Source organism: Microcaecilia unicolor, chromosome 1 (assembly GCF_901765095.1).
Source record: "Microcaecilia unicolor chromosome 1, aMicUni1.1, whole genome shotgun sequence".
NCBI lineage: Eukaryota > Metazoa > Chordata > Amphibia > Gymnophiona > Siphonopidae > Microcaecilia > Microcaecilia unicolor.
This window is the reverse complement of record NC_044031.1, coordinates 636,138,994-636,159,103: the sequence shown is the minus strand read 5'-3', so window position 1 is coordinate 636,159,103 and position 20,110 is coordinate 636,138,994. Positions and strand designations below refer to the sequence as shown.

General features: G+C 41.3%; 1 protein-coding gene across 1 annotated transcript; it reads left to right on the top strand.

The window, feature by feature from the left end:
* Positions 1 to 11,346: 11,346 nt before the first annotated feature.
* On the top strand, positions 11,347 to 12,300 carry LOC115460648 (olfactory receptor 1009-like). The gene has a single exon (XM_030190418.1). It carries the CDS (start codon positions 11,347 to 11,349, stop codon positions 12,298 to 12,300), a length of 954 nt encoding a protein of 317 aa, XP_030046278.1.
* Positions 12,301 to 20,110: the final 7,810 nt, after the last annotated feature.

Genomic DNA, 20,110 nt, shown 5'->3' with positions numbered 1-20,110 from the left:
TGACAGGTTTTAGCAATCTGTTGAATATGGACAGAGAAGGAGAGGGAGGAGTTGAAGATGACCCCAAGGTTGCGAGCAGACGAGACAGGAAGAATGAGTATGTTGTCGACAGAAATAGAGAATGGGGGAAGGGGAGAGGTTGATTTAGGAGGGAAGATAAGGAGTTCAGTTTTGGACATATTGAGTTTCAGGTGGCGGTGAAACATCCAGGTAGCAATGTCAGAGAGGCAGGCAGATACCTTGGACTGGATTTCTGCCGAGATTACTAGTGTGGAGAGGTAGATCTGGGAGTCATCAGCGTAAAGGTGATACTGAAAATCGTGTGATGAGATCAAAGCACCAAGGGAGGAAATATGGATGGAGAAAAGGAGAGGTCCTAGAACAGATACTTGAGGTACACCCATTGACAGCGGGATAGAGGAAGAGGAGGAACCACCAGAGTATACACTAAAACTACGCTGTGAGAGATAAGAAGAGAACCAGGAGAGAGCAGAATTCCGAAATCCAAGTGAGGACAGCGTGTCAAGGAGTAGGCTGTGATCAACAATATCAAAGGCAGCAAAAAGATCGAGAAGGAGGAGGGTAGAATAGAGCCCTTTGGATTTAGCCAGGAATAGATCATTGGAGACTTTGGTAAGTGCTGTTTCAGTTGAATGAAGGGGATGAAAGCCAGATAGGAGTGGATCAAGAATAGGTTGAGAAGAAAGAAAGTCAAGGCAGCGCCGGTGGACAGCACATTCTAGTAACTTGGACAAGAAAGGAAGGAGGGAGACTGGGTGATAGTTGGAAGGAGAGGTAGGATCCAGAGAAGGTTTTTTGAGGAGTGGGGTGACTACGGCATGCTTAAAGGCATCAGGGACAGTCGCAGTGGAAAGTGACAGATTGAGGATATGACAGATGAAAGGGGTGACAGCAGGAGAGATAGTGTTGAGTAGGTGAGTGGGAATAGGGTCAGAGGAGCAGGTGGTTAGTTTTGAGGATTGAAGAAGAAGTAAAGTTTCTTCTTCAGTGATTTCGAAAAAGGAAGAAAAGGAGGTAGGGGTAAGAGGGTTGGGAGAGTGGACTAAGGGAAGAAGGGGTGGAGGAGAGCTGGTTGTGAATTCAACTTTTATCTTGTGAACCTTATCATGAAAGTAATCAGCCAAAGTCTGAGGAGAAAGTGAAGGGGGAGTTGGAGGAGAAGGCGCTTTGAGGAGAAAGTTAAGCGTGGCAAAGAGACGTTTAGGGTTTGAACCAATAGAGTTAGTCAATTGGATGTAGTAGTTCTGCGGTCAGCAAGAACTTGAAGTGTATGAAGTCAGCATGGGCACGAGATTTAAGCCAGAGGCGTTCAGCAGAGCAGGCACAAGAGCGTAGGTGACGGATTGTAGGGGCCAGCCAAGGTTGAGGTTTGGTACGCTTAACAGGACGAGACACGGGAGGAGCGAGAGTGTCCAGAGCAGATGACAGAATAGTATTATAGGAAGAGACAGCCTCATTGACGGACTTGGTTGACATAGCAGTAGAGAAGAGATTTGAGATGTTGGAGGATAGGGTAGGGTTAATAGCCTGTAGATTCCTAAATGTGTTGGTTAGAATAGGACGGGACTGGGGAGGAGGGTGTTGAAGTGTGAAAGTTATAAGATGATGGTCAGAAAGGGGGAGAGTTGAGGCAAGGAAATTGGATGGTGAGCAGTTGGAGAAGAGTACGTGATCAACACAGTGGCCATTCTGGTGAGTGGGGGCGGTGGAGCACAGTTGAAGATTGAAGGAGGATGTTAAAGCAAGGAATTGGGAAGCAGAAGAATTAGAGGAATCATCAGCGTGGATGTTGGTCACCAAGAATGGGGGACGGAGATGAAGGTTCAAGAAAAATGGAGAGCCAGGCATCGAAGTCAGTGAGGAAAGAAGAAAGGGGCTTATCGGGGGGGGGGGGGGGGTCGGTAAATAACTGCAACTTGGAGTGGCAGCGGGTTGAATAAGCAGATGGAATGGACTTCAAAGGATGAGAAGGAGTGAGACTGAGGTATGAGAAGGGGCTGAAAGCTGCAAGAGGGTGAAAGTAGGAACCAAAAGCCGCCTCCGTGACCAACCGAGCGAGGAATGTGGGAAAAGTGGGAGACAGGTTTCAGTTAGGGCGAGGAGTTGGAGAGAACGAGAGATGAAGAGGTCATGGGTAAAGGAGAGTTTGTTGCAGACAGATCGGGCATTCCATAGGGCGCACGAGAAGGGGAGGGAAGAGGGGGAGAGGAGAGGAATAGAAATGAGGTTGGAGACATTCCAGAGTGGTCTGTATAGATAGGATGAGGATTGGTGTGGGGGATTGATGTCCCCTGCGGATAGCAGGAGAAGGAGTAAGAGAATACGAAGAAGGATAGGGGAGGTAGGGCAACGAAGGCGGGATGTGTATAGGAGGAATGGAGATGTGTCTACAGCAGGAAGGAAATGTTGAAGGTTGAGGGCTAAGGAGAAGGAAGGGGAAAGGAGAGAAGGTGAGGTGATGAGGGTAAGGGGAGTGTAAAGTGTAGCAGCAGTATAAAGTGTTTTTGGGTTAAGAAGTAGGTTGGGAAGGGACAGCATCAGGAACAGAGTGTGTACAGGGGCCATGGTCATGCAGAATTGGATTGCTGGAACACTGGAATGTTGGAATGGGTGAAACTGGTACGCTGGGCTACTGGGGGAAGGTGATGAATTAGGAAAAGATGTAATTGGAAGAGGTCTGTAGTGATAATTTGGCTGTTAGGGAGGCTATTTAAGAAATGTCACTCTAGGGGTGGGAGGGACTAAGCCTAAACTCAGGGACAGAGCTGAGTTTATATCTCCCTCCTCTATTAGCCCTGCTTATGTTCCTCTCTTCCCCAGCCACCCCAGGTTATCTCTTTCTTCCTCTCTCCCTCCTCCCCTCACAGCCACCCAAGGTTTTATCTCTCTTCCTCTCTCCCAACACCCCCCCTCAAAGCCACCTGAATTTCTCTCTGACATTATTACTGAGTCAGTCCACTTTCGACCTCAATTCATGCCCTCTGGTTCTACCACCTTCCCATCTATGGAAAAGGTTTATTTGTGGATTAATACCTTGCAAATATTTGAAAGCCTGTATCATATCACCCCTGTTTCTCCTTTCCTCCAGGGTGTACATGTTTAGGTCAGTAAGTCTCTCCAAGTACATCTTGCTACACAAACCCCGTACCATTTTAGTCTTTTCTCAGAACTGCTTCAAGTCTTTTTACATCCTTAGCTAGATAAGGCCTCCAAAACTGAACACAATACTCCAAGTGGGGCCTCACCAATGACTTGTACAGGGGCATCAACATCTCCTTTCATCTGCTGGTTATACCCTCTCTATGCAGCCTAGCATCCTTCTAGCCATGGCCACTGCCTTGTCGCACTGTTTCATGACATTGAGATCTTCAGATACCATCACCCCAAGGCCCCTCTCATGAGCCAAGCTTACCAATCTCTCCCATCCTATCTGGTACATCTATTTTGTATTTCTGCACCCTACGTGCATCACTCTGCACTTCATGGCATTAAATTTTAACTGCTAGACCCTCGACCAATCTTCTAACGTTTGGCGATCCCTTCTCATGGTTTCTACTCCCTCCAGGTTATCCACTCTATTGGCTATCTTCGTGTCAACCGCAAAAATGCAAACTGTTCCTTCTAACCCTTCAGTGATTTCTCTCACAAATATATTAAACAGAATTGTCCCCAGCACCGAACCTTGAGGCACTCCACTACTCACCTTCCTTTCCTCCAAGCCATTCCATTTACCACCACCCTCTTCCGCCTGTCGGTCAACCAGTTTCCAATCCAGTTCACCACTTTGGGTTCTAAGTTCAGTCCTCTCAGCTTATTCACGAGTCTTCTGTGAGAGACCATATAAAAGGCTTTATTGAAATCCAAGTAGATCACATCTATCGCACGTCCTTCATCCAGTTCTTTGGTCACCCAGTCAAAGAAGTCAATCAGATTCATTTAGTAGGATTTTCCTTTAATAAATACATGTTGCCTCGGTCCTCGGATCCTGTAACCTTTTGGCTTCTAAAAAGCCAACTATCCTTTCCTTCAGCAGCAATTCCATTATTTTTCCTACCAATCTGTAATTTCCCACTTTTTCCCTGTCTCCACGTTTGTGAAGAGGGACCACATCAACTCGTCTCCAATCCTGCGGAACCTATCCCTTCTCTAAAGATCTATTAAATAAATCCTTAAGAGGTCCCGCCAGGACTTCTCTGAGTTCCCTCAGTATCCTGTGATGTATCTCATCTAGCCCCATAGCTTTTTCCACTTTCAGATTTTCAAGACGTTTATAAACACTTTCTTCGGTGAACAGCGCTATATCCACTCCATTCACAGATATATCCTCGACAGCCAACCTGGGATATATCCCATCCGGCCCCACAGCTTTATCTACTTTCAGATCTTCAAGCTGTTTATAAATGCTTTCTTCCGTGAATGGCGCTATATCCACTCCATTCACAGATATCCTCGGCAGCTGACCGGGGTTCTTCTCCAGGATTTTCTTCCATGAACACAAAAGTGAAGTATTTGTTTAGCACTTTCACTTTATCCTCATCGCTCTCCGCATAGCTGTTCTGAGTATCTTTTAGTCTTGCAATTTCATTCCTATTTTTTCTCCTTTCCCCAATATATCTAAAAAAGGTTTTGTCACCTCTCTGTACATCTTTAGCCATTTTGTTTCTTGCACCCGTGCTTTTGCTAGCCATATTTCCCTCTTTGCTTCTTTGAGTTTAATCTGGTAATCTTTTCCGTGATCCTCTCATTGCTTTCTTCTTAATATATCTCCTTATACCTAAACCTGGTTGACACACAACATGCATCATGCCACTGTTCAGGTTCAGAACATCTTGAGTCAATTAGAGAACATGATAATTCAACTCATGCAACCCCAGAATGCTAGACCCAAAAGATTTATTAGTCTTGCTGTTGGTGGCCTTATTTGTACTGCTCTTGGGTCACTTTTTTGGCTCATCTATGTCAATTGCCAATGCAGTCTCTACGCCAGTTGCAATCTACTGTATGAGCATTTGAAGCTGACATGAAAGACATTAGGGTACAAATCCATTCCCAATAACATCAACTCGTTGCCCAAGGCAAGACCTTTGAAGATACTGTCACTCTTGTCAATTTACATTCCCATAAAATGTTTATTATTAAAGATGTGATAAATGAGGAATGCACTTTTGTACAACCTGTGAGGAACCTTATCCAAAATGTATTTAGGGAGTTGGATAATAGCATTAGTAATCTTATGCAAGGTCCTATAATTACCTATTTGGTTCCCTCTGATATCATCCATGATGCTTTTGCCAAAGTTACCCATATGCCAATTGAGCCTTTCCAGATTCAAATTGCTTTTCATTTGGGTTACTGCCATTCCTTTATATGTGAATTTGGAGCATATGGAAATTGCTTTTGTCCTGAATTTGCCTTTTATTCTGCCCAAGAATGTGTACCAGTTGAAACAAATTGTTAATGTGGGTACGTGACATGACAATTTGTACCTTCATGTTGAGACTCTCAAGTTTGTTGCTTACCAACAAGATGACTCTCAACATTATTTGGTCCCTAACTAAGAGCTTTGTCAGAAAACTAAGGATAAACATTGGTTATGCCCTGGGAAACCTTTTCTGAAAGATCCCACTGAAGATCTTTGTGGTTTATCCACTGAAAATGTTCAAGAGAAATGTAAGGTTAGAATGACTCAGTATAATGACTTTTCTGATACTACTGTGGCCATTATAAATACTATTTGGTTAATTAGTATGACCCGTAATGAACTCATGGTCACTTTTATTGAGCATGATGTTACCAATTGTTTCCCTTTACTTTGTAATGTATGCTTGATAGCTGTTCCCAAAAAATATGTTGTTCATGTTGGTGGACTATCTTTGTTTTACCTTGACACAGAATCAGTGGTTACTGAGATTGAAGTTCTGGATGTGTTTCTCAGCCATCCTATTGACTTTCCTCATGAACGCAAGTCACTTTTACTGTTTAAAGACTCTCACACTAATGAACTTGCTGTTGATCAAGATGACATTCAAGTTGCTGACTATACAAACATGATTCATCTCCTGATACTGCTGTTGACGATTTTATCACCTGTTTTGTCATCCCACTCTTTACTGTCTTATGGACCATTGTGTTCCTGCTTGATGTCTTCTTGGTGCAGGAAGTTCACAGTCTGTGCCGCATCATTCGACAGGATTCCACTCAGGTGCCAATGAAATTGTGTTGCAATATTTTGTGGAGACCACCCATGCATAATTCTCCACTATGATGTCTCTGTTTTTCATTATTATATTAAGTACTAATTCATGCTGATGCTTTTGCCATGCATTACATAGTACCATTTTTGGTGTTGATTATTTTTTCATGAGTTAAGACATTGTACTAACATGGTATTTTTTGTTCTTGTATTCATTTATCTGCTATATTTGCTCATTTATGAAATTACTTTTGAACATTACTATATGTCTGACTAAAGTATTTGCTTCTAGTTTTTCATTTTTGAAGAGTAGTCGTGTTGAGTTTGCTTTTTATATATATTCTTTGATGCATCTCTTTGGTCTTGACCATGAGTCCTGGTTCCAACCTGTCTAATTGTATTGTTAGGTTGGAGATGGCATAGATGCCCTTGTAATTATTCCACTTCCAGAGGGGGAGCTGTAGGAGGATTTCCTATGATGGGCTGAGACCTGGTTAGGCCTGAGCCATCTTTTCTGAACCAATATGGATTCTGCAGCCTGAGGCCTGAATACAACATGAAAAGAAAACTACTTCTTGGCACAGCTGTACTGGTGACTTCATCCAAGGACATGTTGTTTACTTGAACCTAGCCTCCAGTTTATCTCCTGGGAAGGTACGGAGGAATGAACTTCACAGAGACTGTCTCCGGTAACATCTGTGAACCATGGAAGGGAGATTGGTACTGCAAACCTATCTGATAAGGTGTTCTTGCTGGATGCCCACAAGGTCCCTCATTGTCATGACCGTACAGATGGATAGACAGTTTGTGATTGGCCCGTGATTGTCAACTGAACCTGGAGGGCAGTGCCAATGCTGGCATGAGGGAAAGAGGAATGAAGGAGAAGAGAAGAGGATGTCATGGTGTATGCATCTCTCTCAGAGGAGAGAGACTGAATTGCCAGAACACCTGTGAACTGCAATTCTTTGTGCTAAGTGCAGCGCAAGGTCAAGTTCAGAAGTGACTCTGTGGTTTCCTATGAACTGAATAACTAGTAGTATTGCAGAACAAAGACCTTGGACTAAAATCTGACCTGGAAGTGGCTCACAGTGGAATTCTGCTAGGGCCTGAAGAGGAGCCAATTCATCACCCCATCTGGGCTCCGAGACTACAGACAACAAGGGTGAGAGAAAGGGAATTGTTCCTCATATGGTTCAGAGGTTAGTTAGTTTTGGTCTTTGCCTGTGAAAGACAGGTTAGCTCAGGCAAGTGGTCTGACATAATATAGCTGCTAAGTTGCTAAGTTGGTGTTCTCTTCTCAGGATATATTGTAGTTGTGAAAACATAAATGTGTACACAACTACAATATATCCTGAGAAGAGAACACCAGCTCTGTTTTGGTAGTTCTTAGTATATTTTATGAACAGTATTTATTTTTGTATATTGCTTTGTCATATTGCTATTTTTATATCTATAATAAATAAATTCCCATTTTGTAATTATTCCTTTGTTGGTGAACAGCCTAACAAGAACGTAAGGCTAATTTAGGCACTGGTCATACCTCTAGCCATACAAGTCCAGAGTAATTGCTGTCTGAGTGATTTTCTGTTATATTCGCAGTGCCTACAGCCCCCTCTCACCCTTGTTGTTTTCATTGTCAATGGAGCCCTTGCACAGTGGGTTCATGCAAATCCACATATTCAGGAGGGTTTGGGGGTGGAAGATCTCAGAAGATTCCTCTTTTTGCAGACGATATTCTGTTTTAAGTGGAGCAGCCTGTTTTCACACTGCCAATAGTGCTTCAAGAACTTCAGGCTTTGAGTCAGTGGCAGGTTTTAAAGTGAAACTTGACAAAACAGAACTGCTAGGTGTAACTACTACTCCTGTGGGTGATGCTATTTTATAGCAGTGGTGTCCTTTTAAGTGGGCAGTTGATGGTTTCCGGTATTTAGGAGTGTGGATTATGAAAAAATTGCAACATTTATATTCCAGTAATTATGATCTATTACTTAAGCGAATTCGGCAAGATCTTAGCCAGTGAAAAAGGACTTGGTTATCTTGGTAGGGTCGGATAGTGGCTCTTAAAATGAATGTGTTACCGCATCTTTTATTTTTATTCTGCACTCTGCCTGTGGAGGTCCCCTCATGGGTGCTTCTACAGTTACATAGGGATTTTCATGTTTTTTATTTGGTGGGGGGGGGAGGCATCTTGCTTGCTGAAAATGGTATTGTGGCAGGCTGTGGAACTAGGGGGGGTGGGGGTCCCTAATTTGAACTGGTATTATTGGGTATCAGAAGTCTGCTAGTTAGTAGGCTTGGAACATGCTCCGGGCAAGCAGGGGGGATAGTTGGAACAGGTGTATTTTCCTCGCTTTGCTTTAAAACATCTATTGTGGCTCACTGATAGTTCTCAGTATTACTACCCCTTTTATGCTACATCTTCTCACTGTGTGTGTGGGAAAGTTAGGAGGCAGTGTGCGGCAGGGGCTCAACTATTATCTTTGGCCCCCATCTGTTATGAGCCTCACTTTCGGCAGGACAGGTGTGTGGAGACTTTTCTTCTTGGGCCCAAAAGGGATTGGTGCACTTCTGTCAGTTGATGGATGTGGGGGAACTCTGGCCCTTTGCGGATTTACAAGCCCAATTTAATCTTTCTAGTGGGGACAAACTCTCTTATTTACAAGTTAAACACTTCCTGGCTGTTCAAGGGTGGTTGCGGAATGAACCAGAAGACTCACAGTATTTGGAAAACTTCTGCATATTCCTGGGGAAATTGAAAGGTTCTATTTCTTTGCTTTATAAGTTTTTCGGGAGAAAGAGTTTCAACGTTATACATTCATATATAAATAGGTAGTGGATCTTGGGAGGGAATTACCTCCAGGGGGATGTTGACGTATTTTTGGTGAAGTTAAGAAGGCATCCCTTTGTACATTGATTAAGGAAAATGCTTATAAGGTTGTGACCCGGTGGTATTATACACCAGAGAGACTGCAGGCTATGTTTCCTTGGAGTGCCACTGATGCTTGTTGGAAGTGCTCTGAGGAGAAAGGAACTTTTTCCACATATGGTGGATCTACCAGAAGATTCGTCCCTTTTGAACTGCAATAATCTCTTCTTTGGGCCGGTGTTAGGGGACACAATTTCCGGTTGCCCCTGTGGCTTGTTTACTGGTCTGCACAATAATCTGAGCCACAAATGGCAGGTGTGTGTCAAGCATATCTGCCTTGCAGTGGCTAAATGTGCACTGGTTCTTAAAGGGAAACATTTGGAGGGCCAAACAGTTCAGGACTGGTTATTGTGAGTTAAGCTGCTTCGGGATCTGGAACAATTGACTAATATGTATCATGGTTGCTTTGAACCAGCAAAGGATGAATGGACATGTTTAGCAGGATTATTTGCAGGAGAGGGGAAGGGTAATATGCAGGATGCTTCCTGAAGAAACCACGGCAGACTCCTAGAGGATTAGTGGTGGCTTGAGCAATAGGGGAGAGGGTTCTTTTGGGATGGATTAGTTTCTTGTTCTGTTTTGGCAGGGGTGATTTTTTTGTTCTTGTTCAGTAATGTTTGTACATTTCTAAACTGATTGATTGATACAAAAAAAATAACATCAATTTCCAAAAGTGTAATTCTGTACTCCACCACCAGGGGGTTTACATTGTGCCACCTGAAAATGAGGTATAACTTCAGCAGCTCAGTGAAATATGCAAAATGATCAATTCAGTGCTTAGAACTATATATCATACATATAAATGGGACATCTAAAGCAAGGGAAAGGGATAGACAAGAGGATATATATTTTTTAGTTTAGTGCTTCTGGAAAATTATTGCTATAAGTGTATTCCCCATTTCATAAAAGGAATGCATGTGTATGGCCTGATATTTCCGTGTAGGTGATTTACAGCTGCTCCTTACCATGTACAGTTTTTAGTGTTCATTTTGGCCAGCCCTTTACAGGAGGTTTTAAAGGGAATTATCCTCCATAAGCCTGTTGTTTATTTCCCCCTCCAAATTGAAGATTCCAGTCTCTGAATCTAAGGGCCCTTTTACTATCCTGCAGACAAAACTGCAAGTCATGTGGTTATGTTAACATTAGTGCATAGTACTTGCAAAAATTTATGCAGGATGTGCTAAGTACTGCCACATAACTCTATGTTATCTAGTTAGCACATGGTAATATAGATGCACAAGCTGGATAATGAATCCACGTTGATTGTCTGCTCATGACATGTCCCTGCAAAACACCTTATTTAAAAAAATAAATAAATAAAGCACAGATATAGTTGATCACTTTTGCAGAAAGGGGGAAATTCACATAAAACACTCTAACATGTTTTGCACTAAGCGTTTTCCCACGTGTTAAGAGTTCATTAACCCCCTTTAGTAACAAGGTCCCTTAATTAGAAACACTTCCATGTGTAGGTTTATAAAATGGTTGACATACGTGTAAGTGTAATTGCCAACATTTAGACTTAGAAGTTGTGAACTATCAACTTACCTGTGTACATGTTGGCATTTACACATAAAAGTTGATGAGTATCCTCTGTTGATCTTTCACATGTGTATATTTGTAAAATGGCTGCTTCCACTGCACATGCTAGAAAATACATGGCACTCATGCAGAGATTTTAAAAAGTACCACAGTAAAGAGAGCATGTCCCAATCTGGACATCATAATTCTGATCGCTACTTTCTATGTCAAAAGTTTTAAGTGATCCTTAGAAAAGTGGAGAACCGAGCACAGAGAGAACTGAGGCTTCATAGTTGCCAAAGACAACATCTAATAATGATGACTGAACTTTTATCTTTTTGAAATCTCTTATTAAGCCAGACTTAGAGGGGAATTTATCAATGTGGGTTACTATTAAAACATATTATTTTAGAATTAACCCCAAATATTAGTAACTAGGTCTCTTTGCATAAAATGGGACTTGTGGTAAAATAGCAAATCTTATTGATAACATTGATAACTCCACTCCTTAATGGCTAATGAAATTTCCATATATAACTTTTTTTTGGCATAGACTGAATATGAAAATAAGATGCATTCATTATGACACTGATCTTTTCTGCTGCAAAGATCAAAACATAAAATCATTACATAAGCTTAGTTCAAATCTGAGTTCTTCTACCAACAGACACATTCAGAAGAATAAATGGAAGGCAGGAACCAGACGTCAGTGACTGAGTTCATTCTCATCGGACTCACTCGTGATCCAAAGCTCCAGATTCCACTTTTTGTGCTCTTCCTACAGGTCTATATTATTACTCTGCTGGGCAATATCGGTATCATTCTTGTAACTAGGTTGGATGCGCGCCTGCAGACTCCAATGTACTTTTTCCTCTTTCATTTGTCAATTCTAGATATGTGTTATTCTTCAGTTGTCACCCCAAAAACTCTGCAAACCCTCCTGGCAGAGCAGAAAAATATCTCCTTACTTGGTTGTGCTGTGCAAATGTATTTTTATGGAGGCTTTGCTACCACAGAATGTTATCTACTGGCAGTGATGGCGTATGATCGATATGTGGCAATCTGTAATCCATTGCTTTATCCAGTCATTATGAGCAGGAGACTGTGCATTCAGATGCTGAGTGCAGTTTATGCGTATGGCTTTTGTAATGCCCTAATACATACAGCTTGCATTTTCCATTTACCCTTCTGTGGGTCCAATATAATCAATCACTTTTACTGTGATGGCCCTCCAGTCTTAGTACTTACATGCTCAGACACTTTGGGCTGCAAACTTGCACTTTTTATTTTTGCTGGGTTCAACTGCACATCAACCTTTCTGGCCATCTTAGTCTCTTACACCTATATCATTTCCAGCATCCTGAGGATTCGCTCTGCTGAAGGACGACAAAGAGCATTCAACACTTGTGCCTCCCACTTCACTGCTGTGATGATTTTCTATGGGAGCCTCTTTGTCATATATATACGACCTGCTTCGAGTTACTCTGTGGAGCAGGACAAAGCATTTTCAGTGTTTTATGCAGTGTTAATCCCCATGTTAAATCCCCTGATTTATAGCATGAGGAACAACGAGGTAAAAGCAGCTATGATTAAGTTATGGAAACAATTCTTTACAGCAGTCAGAGGGTTTATAAAGTAAATGTTATATTTGGAGTAATTGGACATCTATAATTCTAAAGTGAAGTAGCCTAATGGTTAGAGCAGTGAGCTGATGACCAGGAAAGCCTGGTTGAAATCTCATTGCTACTTTATGTCATCTTACATCTTAGGGCAGGTCATTTAGCTGTTCTATTCTTCAGGTAGAAACCTAGTGGCCCTTTTATTAAGCCGCGTAGGTGCCTATGTGTGCCGAACGCGTATGAAATTGGAGTTACCGCCCGGTTACCTTGTGGCCCTAGCAGTAATTATGGAAGCCAATTAAAATAATTCTCAAATTTGAACAGGGAGCCAATGAACAGCACTAACAGCTGCAGTAGAAGAATCAAGTCTTTTAAGACCAAGAATAGCCCCCTGTTTTACAAATTCTGGCACAGCCCATTCACTCTGAGGGAGTCATGAGCGTGTCATGCAATTATGTGCTAAATTTAAGGAATACTTATTTTGTACCTGAGGCTTGCTCAGAGTCACAAAGAGCAGCAGTGAGAATTGAACCCTGTTCACCAGGTTCAAAGCCTGCTGCACTACCACTAGGCTACCCCTCCACTTAAATGCTTGCAATTAAACTCAGACTTTAATATTTCTAAAACCCCAGATCTGATCTGACATGTTTTGAACTTAATCCCCCTAATACACAGCCTGCTACACAGTGGTATAGTCAGACCTGCTAGTTTGGATAGGCCCAGATTTAACTTGGGTGGGCCCTTCTAACCCCTTCCCCTGTCCTTCCCACTCCCCATAGATAAATAAAATATATAAACCCCTCCATTCCTCCCCTCTCACATCCAACATCTCTCTCCCTCTCTCCCAACATGTCTGCATTTTCCTTCCCCCATACCCTGCCATCAGCCCTGCAACTCTCTCATCCCTCCTTGACATGATCGGAAGGCACTTCCTGTGCTGCCCCACAGAATTTCCTTTGCCGCATCCCAGCAGTGAGGAAATAGGAAGTGATTTCAGCAATGGCGGGATGCAGCAGACGGAAGCCTGCAGAGCCAGCACAGGCAGTGAAGATGAATCACTGATGCTGATACCGCTGGGGGGGTTCAGTGAGAGGGGCACATGCCATGCAGGGAGATAGGGAGAGTGGTGATTGAGGGGCTGCCACTAGGTGGGTCTGAGACAAGAGTGAGTGAACTTCTGCCCACCCATAGTTAGCCCACTGCTGCAGTCAGTGGTTTTAACATGAAATATGACTGTGGGCGGAATCTAACTCAAATATATAATGTCAGGGCCATGTTTGGGTAGCTGCACTGAATATCCAGGCCAGCTGTCAGCCCAGAAATTATGCTGGTGCAGGTCGATATTCAGTGCCAGCACCCACATAGCAAACTGGGCAAAGATAGAACTGCTTTTTGCACAGTTCTTCTTGCCCTGTAATCAATGTGGACACTGGCTATAAATATGGCCGATGCCTACATAACTGCCTGTTCCTCCTTGACTCAACCTGTAGACCATCCCAGCACTAACCGCACATTGTCATGCAGGTCAGAAGGGATATTCAGAAACACATAAGAACATAAGCATTGCCATACTGGGACAAACCAAAGGTCCATCAAGCCCAGTACCCTGATTCCAACAGTGGTCAATCCAGGTCACAAGTACCTGGCAAGTTCCCAAAACACTACAATACATTTTGTGCTGCTTATCCTAGAAATAAGTAATGGATTTTCCCAAGTCCATCTTAATAATGGCTTATGGACTTTTCTTTTAGGAAGATATCCAAGCCTTTTTTTAAACCTTGCTAAGCTAACTGCCTTTACTACATTCAGGAGTTTAATTATACATTGAGTGAAGAAATATTTTCTCCAATTTGTTTTAAATTTAATACTTTGTAGCTTCATTGCGTGCCCCCTAGTCCTAGTATTATTGGAAAGAGTAAACATGCGATTCACATCTATCTGTTTGACTCCATTCATTATTTTATATACCTGTATCATATCTCCCCTCAGCCGTCTGTCCTCCAAGCTGAAAAGCCATTGCCGCTTTAGCCTTTCCTCAAAGGGAAGTTGTCCCATCCCCTTTATCATTTTCATCGCCCTTCTCTGTACCTTGTCTAATTCCACTATCTTTTTTGAGATGCGGTGACCAGAACTGCACACATTATTTGAGGTGAGGTCAGTTGCGTTCCTAGGGTGTCTGACACCCGGGGCGGATCGCCGATGCGCCCCCCCCCCCCGGGTGCAGCGCGACCCCCCCCCCCACCCCCAGTGAAAGGACACACCTCCCCAGTGAAAGGACACACCTCCCCCAGTGAAAGGACACCCCCTGGGTGCATTTTTACCTGCGGGGGGGGGGTGCCACACGCCTGTCGGCTTCGCTCGTTCCATGCTCCCTCTGCCCCGGAACAGGAAGTAACCTGTTCTGGGGCAGAGGGAGCATGGAACGAGCGGAGCAGACAGGCGCGCGGCACCCCCCCAGCGGTGTGCACCTGGGGTGGACCGCCCCCCCTTGGTACGCCACTGGGTGAGGTTGCACTATGGAGTGATACAAAGGCATTATAACATCCTCATTTTTGTTTTCCATTCCTTTCCTAATAATACCTAACATTCTATTTGCTTTTTTTCACCATCGCAGCACAGTGAGAAGAGGGTTTCAATGTATCATCTATGATGATACCTAGATCCTTTTCCTGGTTGGTGACTCCTAATGTGGAACCTTGCATCACATAGTTATAGTTAGTTTCCTCTTTCCCCCACAAGCATCACTTTGCACTTGCTTACATTAAATGTCATCTGCCATTTGGATGCCCAGTCTCATAAGGTCCTCTTGCAATTTTTCACAATCCTCTTATGATTGAACAACTTTGTGTCATCAGCAAATTTAATTATCTCACTAGTTATTCACATATATAGATCATTTATAAATATGTTAAAAAGCAGCGGTTCCAGTATAGATCCCTGCAGAACCCCACTATCTACCTTTCTCCATTGAGAATACTGACCATTTAACCTACTATCTGTTTTCTATCTTTTAACCAGTTTTTAATCCACAATAGAACACTTCCTCCTATCCCATGAGTTTCCAATTTCCTCTAGAGTCTTTCATGAGGTACTTTGTCAAATGCCTTTTGAAAATCCAGAATACACAATATCAACTGGCTCACCTTTGTCCACATGTTTGTTCACCCCTTCAAAGTTAAGTGCCGCTGAATATCCAGAGATGGCCAACTGAGTAGGATTTGAATGGGCAGGAACCCCCCTAGCCTGCTTGAACCGATTGAATATCTACCCTGATGTGTCTTTACCTCACCTTTTCTCTCAGGCTAAATTTAGATTCATTCTCTAAATTTTTGGAAGAGAAGTTTGGCCCCAGATGGGCAGATAGACATTTTCAAGCCCTTATGTATAATGTGCTTACAATATTTTAATTCAATTGAAACAAAAATAAAATCCAACAGAAGACATAACTGGTGTTGTGCCATGAAGGAATTAGTCTAACTGCTGAATATAATAAGATATAATTACAAAAGTTAGTCTTCCTTGTCTAATTCTCTGGGGTATGAAGATCTCTAAAAATCATGTCCCAGGTCCCACTGCAAAAGCTACAGACTCTTTCTTAGATTCAGGCACCAGCTCATTTGATCCTTCAAAGTTCACAGGAATGCTGTTGTTAATGCATTTTTCTTTGCCAAAAGAAGGTAAATCTAGATTTTAATTTTTTAACAATATTTCTTATTTGTTATGTAGCATTTTATGAGGATTTTCAGTTAGTAAACCAACATGTGAACTACAAATAACTTAGTAAACAAATCATCTAAATTCTATTGATGAGTTTACCATCCTGGTTCTACTAGAGGTAGGTCTTGACATCTGAATGATCAATGTCTTTGACTTGGTCACCAGAGTGGTGTCAGAGAACAGAGCTAGATATAATTCAGCATAGATTGTGCACCTTTAGCAAAGTCCTAAACTGATTTGGTTAGAAACAGGTTGGATGGAAGGTAAAAAGTGTTTGTGGCAAATGGCCAAGGAAAGAGGTTTTATCAATGATGTGCAGGCATGGATCCAGCTAATACTGAAAGCCAGTTAACTGGCTAGAAAGAGCTACTGACCAGTTAACTCACTTGGTCAAAACTATCTGGTCCTTTTTTTAATTTATAAAAGTCTTCGCTGAAAATGACCAGTTAATGCTGAACTTAAATATGTCAGTGTGTACCTGGGCTTTCCAGGAGCAGAGTCTATTCAGGTCCCGATATTTAAACCTAACTGGCCAGGTACAAAATGAAATTACCACCCAGGCCATGAGATAGCCAGGTGGTAGTTTCAAATTGGTGCACATAGGTGCCTACGCAGTTTAGTAAAAGGGCCCCTCAATGTTTAGTATAGCTTCTCTAGGCAATATTCTGTCCTATCTAGAAATGTTCACAAAGCGCAAGCTCTTGCCACATGACATATTCTCTAATACTTCCAATTTCTTATGAATAACTGTATTATACTTAATTAAAGCTGCACTATTAGTTCCTAAAGTCACACAATTCCAGTTCAAAATGTCCACTTTACCCTCCAAAGTGCTTATTTTTCTAGAATGTCAAGCTAAAAGTAATTAGATTGCATGCTGACTGTGGGAAATTGCAGCAGAAGCTTAAGAAATTATAAGACTGGGCAGCCAAATGGCAGATGAAATTTAATGTGTACAATTGCAAAGTTATGCACATTGGGAAGAATAATCCAAATCAGAGTTACTTGATGCTAGAGTCCACTTTAGGAGTCAGCACCCAAGAAAAAGATCTAGGTGTCATCATAAACGATACATTGAAATCTTCTGCTCAGTTTGCAGAGCTGGCCAAAGAAATGAAAAGAATTCTAAGAATTATTAGGAAAGGGATAGAATAAGAATATTATAATGCTTCTGTTTCGCACCATGGTGGGACCTCACCTTAAGTACTGTGTGCAATTCTGGTCTCCATATCTCAAAGATATAGCGAAATTAGAAAAGGTTCAAAGAAGGGCGATCAAAATGATTAAAGAGATGGAAATTCTGTCATATAAGGAAAAGGTTAAAAGGTTTGGGCTCTTCACCTTGCAAAAGAGGCAGCTGTGGTGGGTATGATAGAAGTCTACAAAATCCTGAGTGGAGTTGAAGAGGGAAAATATATTTCACAGATTACAAAGAATAGGAGACACTCCATGAAGATACAAGTTAATACTTTTAAAATTAATAGGAAAAAATATATTTTTCACTCAATGAATAGTTAAGCTCTGGAGTTCACTCCCAGAGGATGTGTATGAGCATTTAGCATATCTGTGTTTAAAAAAAAAGGTTCTATAAGTTCCTGAAGAAAAAGTCAATAATCTGCTATTAAGATAGACATAGGGAAAGTCACTACTCATCCTGGGGATGAATAACATGGAATCATGCTACTCTTTGGGATTGGCCACTGTTAGAAACAGGATACTGGGTTAGAAGGACCACTTGTCTGAACCAGTATGGCAATTCTTATGTTCTTATGTACTGCGCAGGCAGTTCAGAAATCTGGGTTGTAGAGTCTTTAAATTAAATAGTTATAACCTTACCATGAGGATCAATAGCTAACCACAGTAATTCCAATGTTACTACTTCAGAAACTGATAGCCCAGTAATCTATTTTTTTGTAAAGATTTATGTTGAAATTTTTCAGTGTATGTATTCATTCAAGAAGGATGTATACAGTATTTCCAGTGTGAAGGACTTACATTTGAAGTAACAGTACAAACCTAAATTTAAACTTTAAACTTAAAGCTTTTATCACTGTGTATCTAATATAGTGTTTGACAGATAACAGTACAATTATAATATCAGTATTGTTCATACACTTGGAGAATAGGTTATTAGTTAGGAATTAGAGGATTCACAAAATTTGTCTAAAAGTAACTAAATCTTTCTTGATTGTGAGAGTAATCTGCTTTTGATACTGTTTCATGGTAGTCCTATTATCAGGTTTCAATTTACTGTTTTCAAGTTTACCTCATTTATTGTATTTATGTTTATATTTGTTCATTTTACTATTGTTATGTGGTTAACAAAATTGTAAGTGTTACGTTAAACTGTACCTACTGCACACTGTCTTGGGTGAATATCTTTATAAAGGAGGTTAATAAATCCCAAACAATCAATAAATAAACATTTGAGTTAAACTGACCCGGTATTGCTATAGATAGCACTCTTCCTGTTGTTATGGTTAACTGCATGAAGGATCTAAAAATTTGGATCCAGGTTTCTAGGTCATCCTTTGAAAAAGGAGCAGCACGGAAAACTCCACAATAGGGTTCATAGGTTACCTGCACTCTCATGGCTCAAGATCATCTCTAAGGTCTTTAGGAGTTTATGCTCTTTTATAGCTCAGGTTGAAGAAATCAAATTAAAGAATATAAATGTTTATGTAGTTGGGTCACAGAAAATGGAAAACATGTAACAGAAGGAAAAGAACTGGGAATGTTAAAAAAAGTTTTTTTGAGAGATAACATGAGCTTTTTAGGGAAAATAAAGATTGAAAGTTAAAAAGAAGACTATTGATAGGATATGAAAGATAAGTGTAGACTTACAGATAGAGAGATTATAAAGACAATATACTCAATCAAATATGGTGTAATAGAATAATTTTGATTAACTGGAAGGATATACATGAGATGACGGAGAGAGAAGAATCGTGGTGGAAGACCTGGCCAAAAAGAAAATGAATCTGCTGATCAACTACTCAGAAGTTTCCAAGTCTTATTAACTAAAGTATTAATGGAGGGAATAATAGGGGGTAGAAAAGATAGAGGAAACAGTCAAGCAGTAAAGTGGAGAACTGAGCACAGAAGAACTGAGGCCCCATAGCTGCTAAAGAGAATACCTGATAAAGATATGTGCAAACCTCACTGGGAAAACATGACTAAAGTGACTAGACTTTAATCATGTTGGTGTCAATATTAAGCCGTCGGGCGGTGAATGATTTGCTCACCACTGTTGCCATAATTCTCAGATATTCAAAGCCTGGAACTGAGTGGGCTTTGGATTTGAATACCTGGTTATTTTTAAGCTGGTTAAGACATAGCCACTTATGTCGATATTCATCACTTAAGTTTCCATGAGTTACCACATAAAAATAGGATAGACATTTATGCAGTATACCTGGCCTCTGAAGGGCTGAATATAAAGTGGCAAAGTGCTGATTGTGCCTCCCAAATACCCCCAACATAACCAAGATATTCAGTGGCACAACCAGTTAACTGCTGCTGAATATCAGTGGCTAGTCCCAAACAAGCTAAATTGCTTTGAATATCGGGCCTGTTGTATTTTCCCAGAGATAGTCACATATCTGAAGTTTTATCTCTTTGAAAATTATGCATGAATATGCCAAACTTTGAGGGGGGGGAAGAGTTATCAATGTGGGCTAGTGGTAAGATGTGTGATTTTATTATTACCTCCAGTTATTAGTAACTAGATCTCATTTCATAAAATGGGACCTCGGATAAAATATCACAAGTTACTGGTAAAATAATGGTAGACCATGTTGATAAATTTCCCCCTTAGTGTAAAGAGTATCAGTCTCTGGTAACCAGAGCTGATATTGTGATGTCATATTGACTCATTCCACCAATGCATAAGAGCCAACTTCATCAGTGATGTCACAATAGCTTGATTGTCCTATATTTGGCTCACTTTTATTACATATAGCAGTGATTTCCATTTCTAGAGACATTTTTTCTTTCTTTAATTAATGGGGGAAGTTATCAACATGAGCTATCATTGAGATGTGTTATTTGCCTGTTAACCCTAGTTATTAGTAATTAGGTCTCACCACATAAAATGGGACCTGTGCTAAAATA

Excerpts from the sequence above, each read along its gene's own strand:
- LOC115460648 (XM_030190418.1), top strand. The coding sequence starts at position 11,347 with ATGGAAGGCAGGAACCAGACGTCAGTGACTGAGTTCATTCTCATCGGA.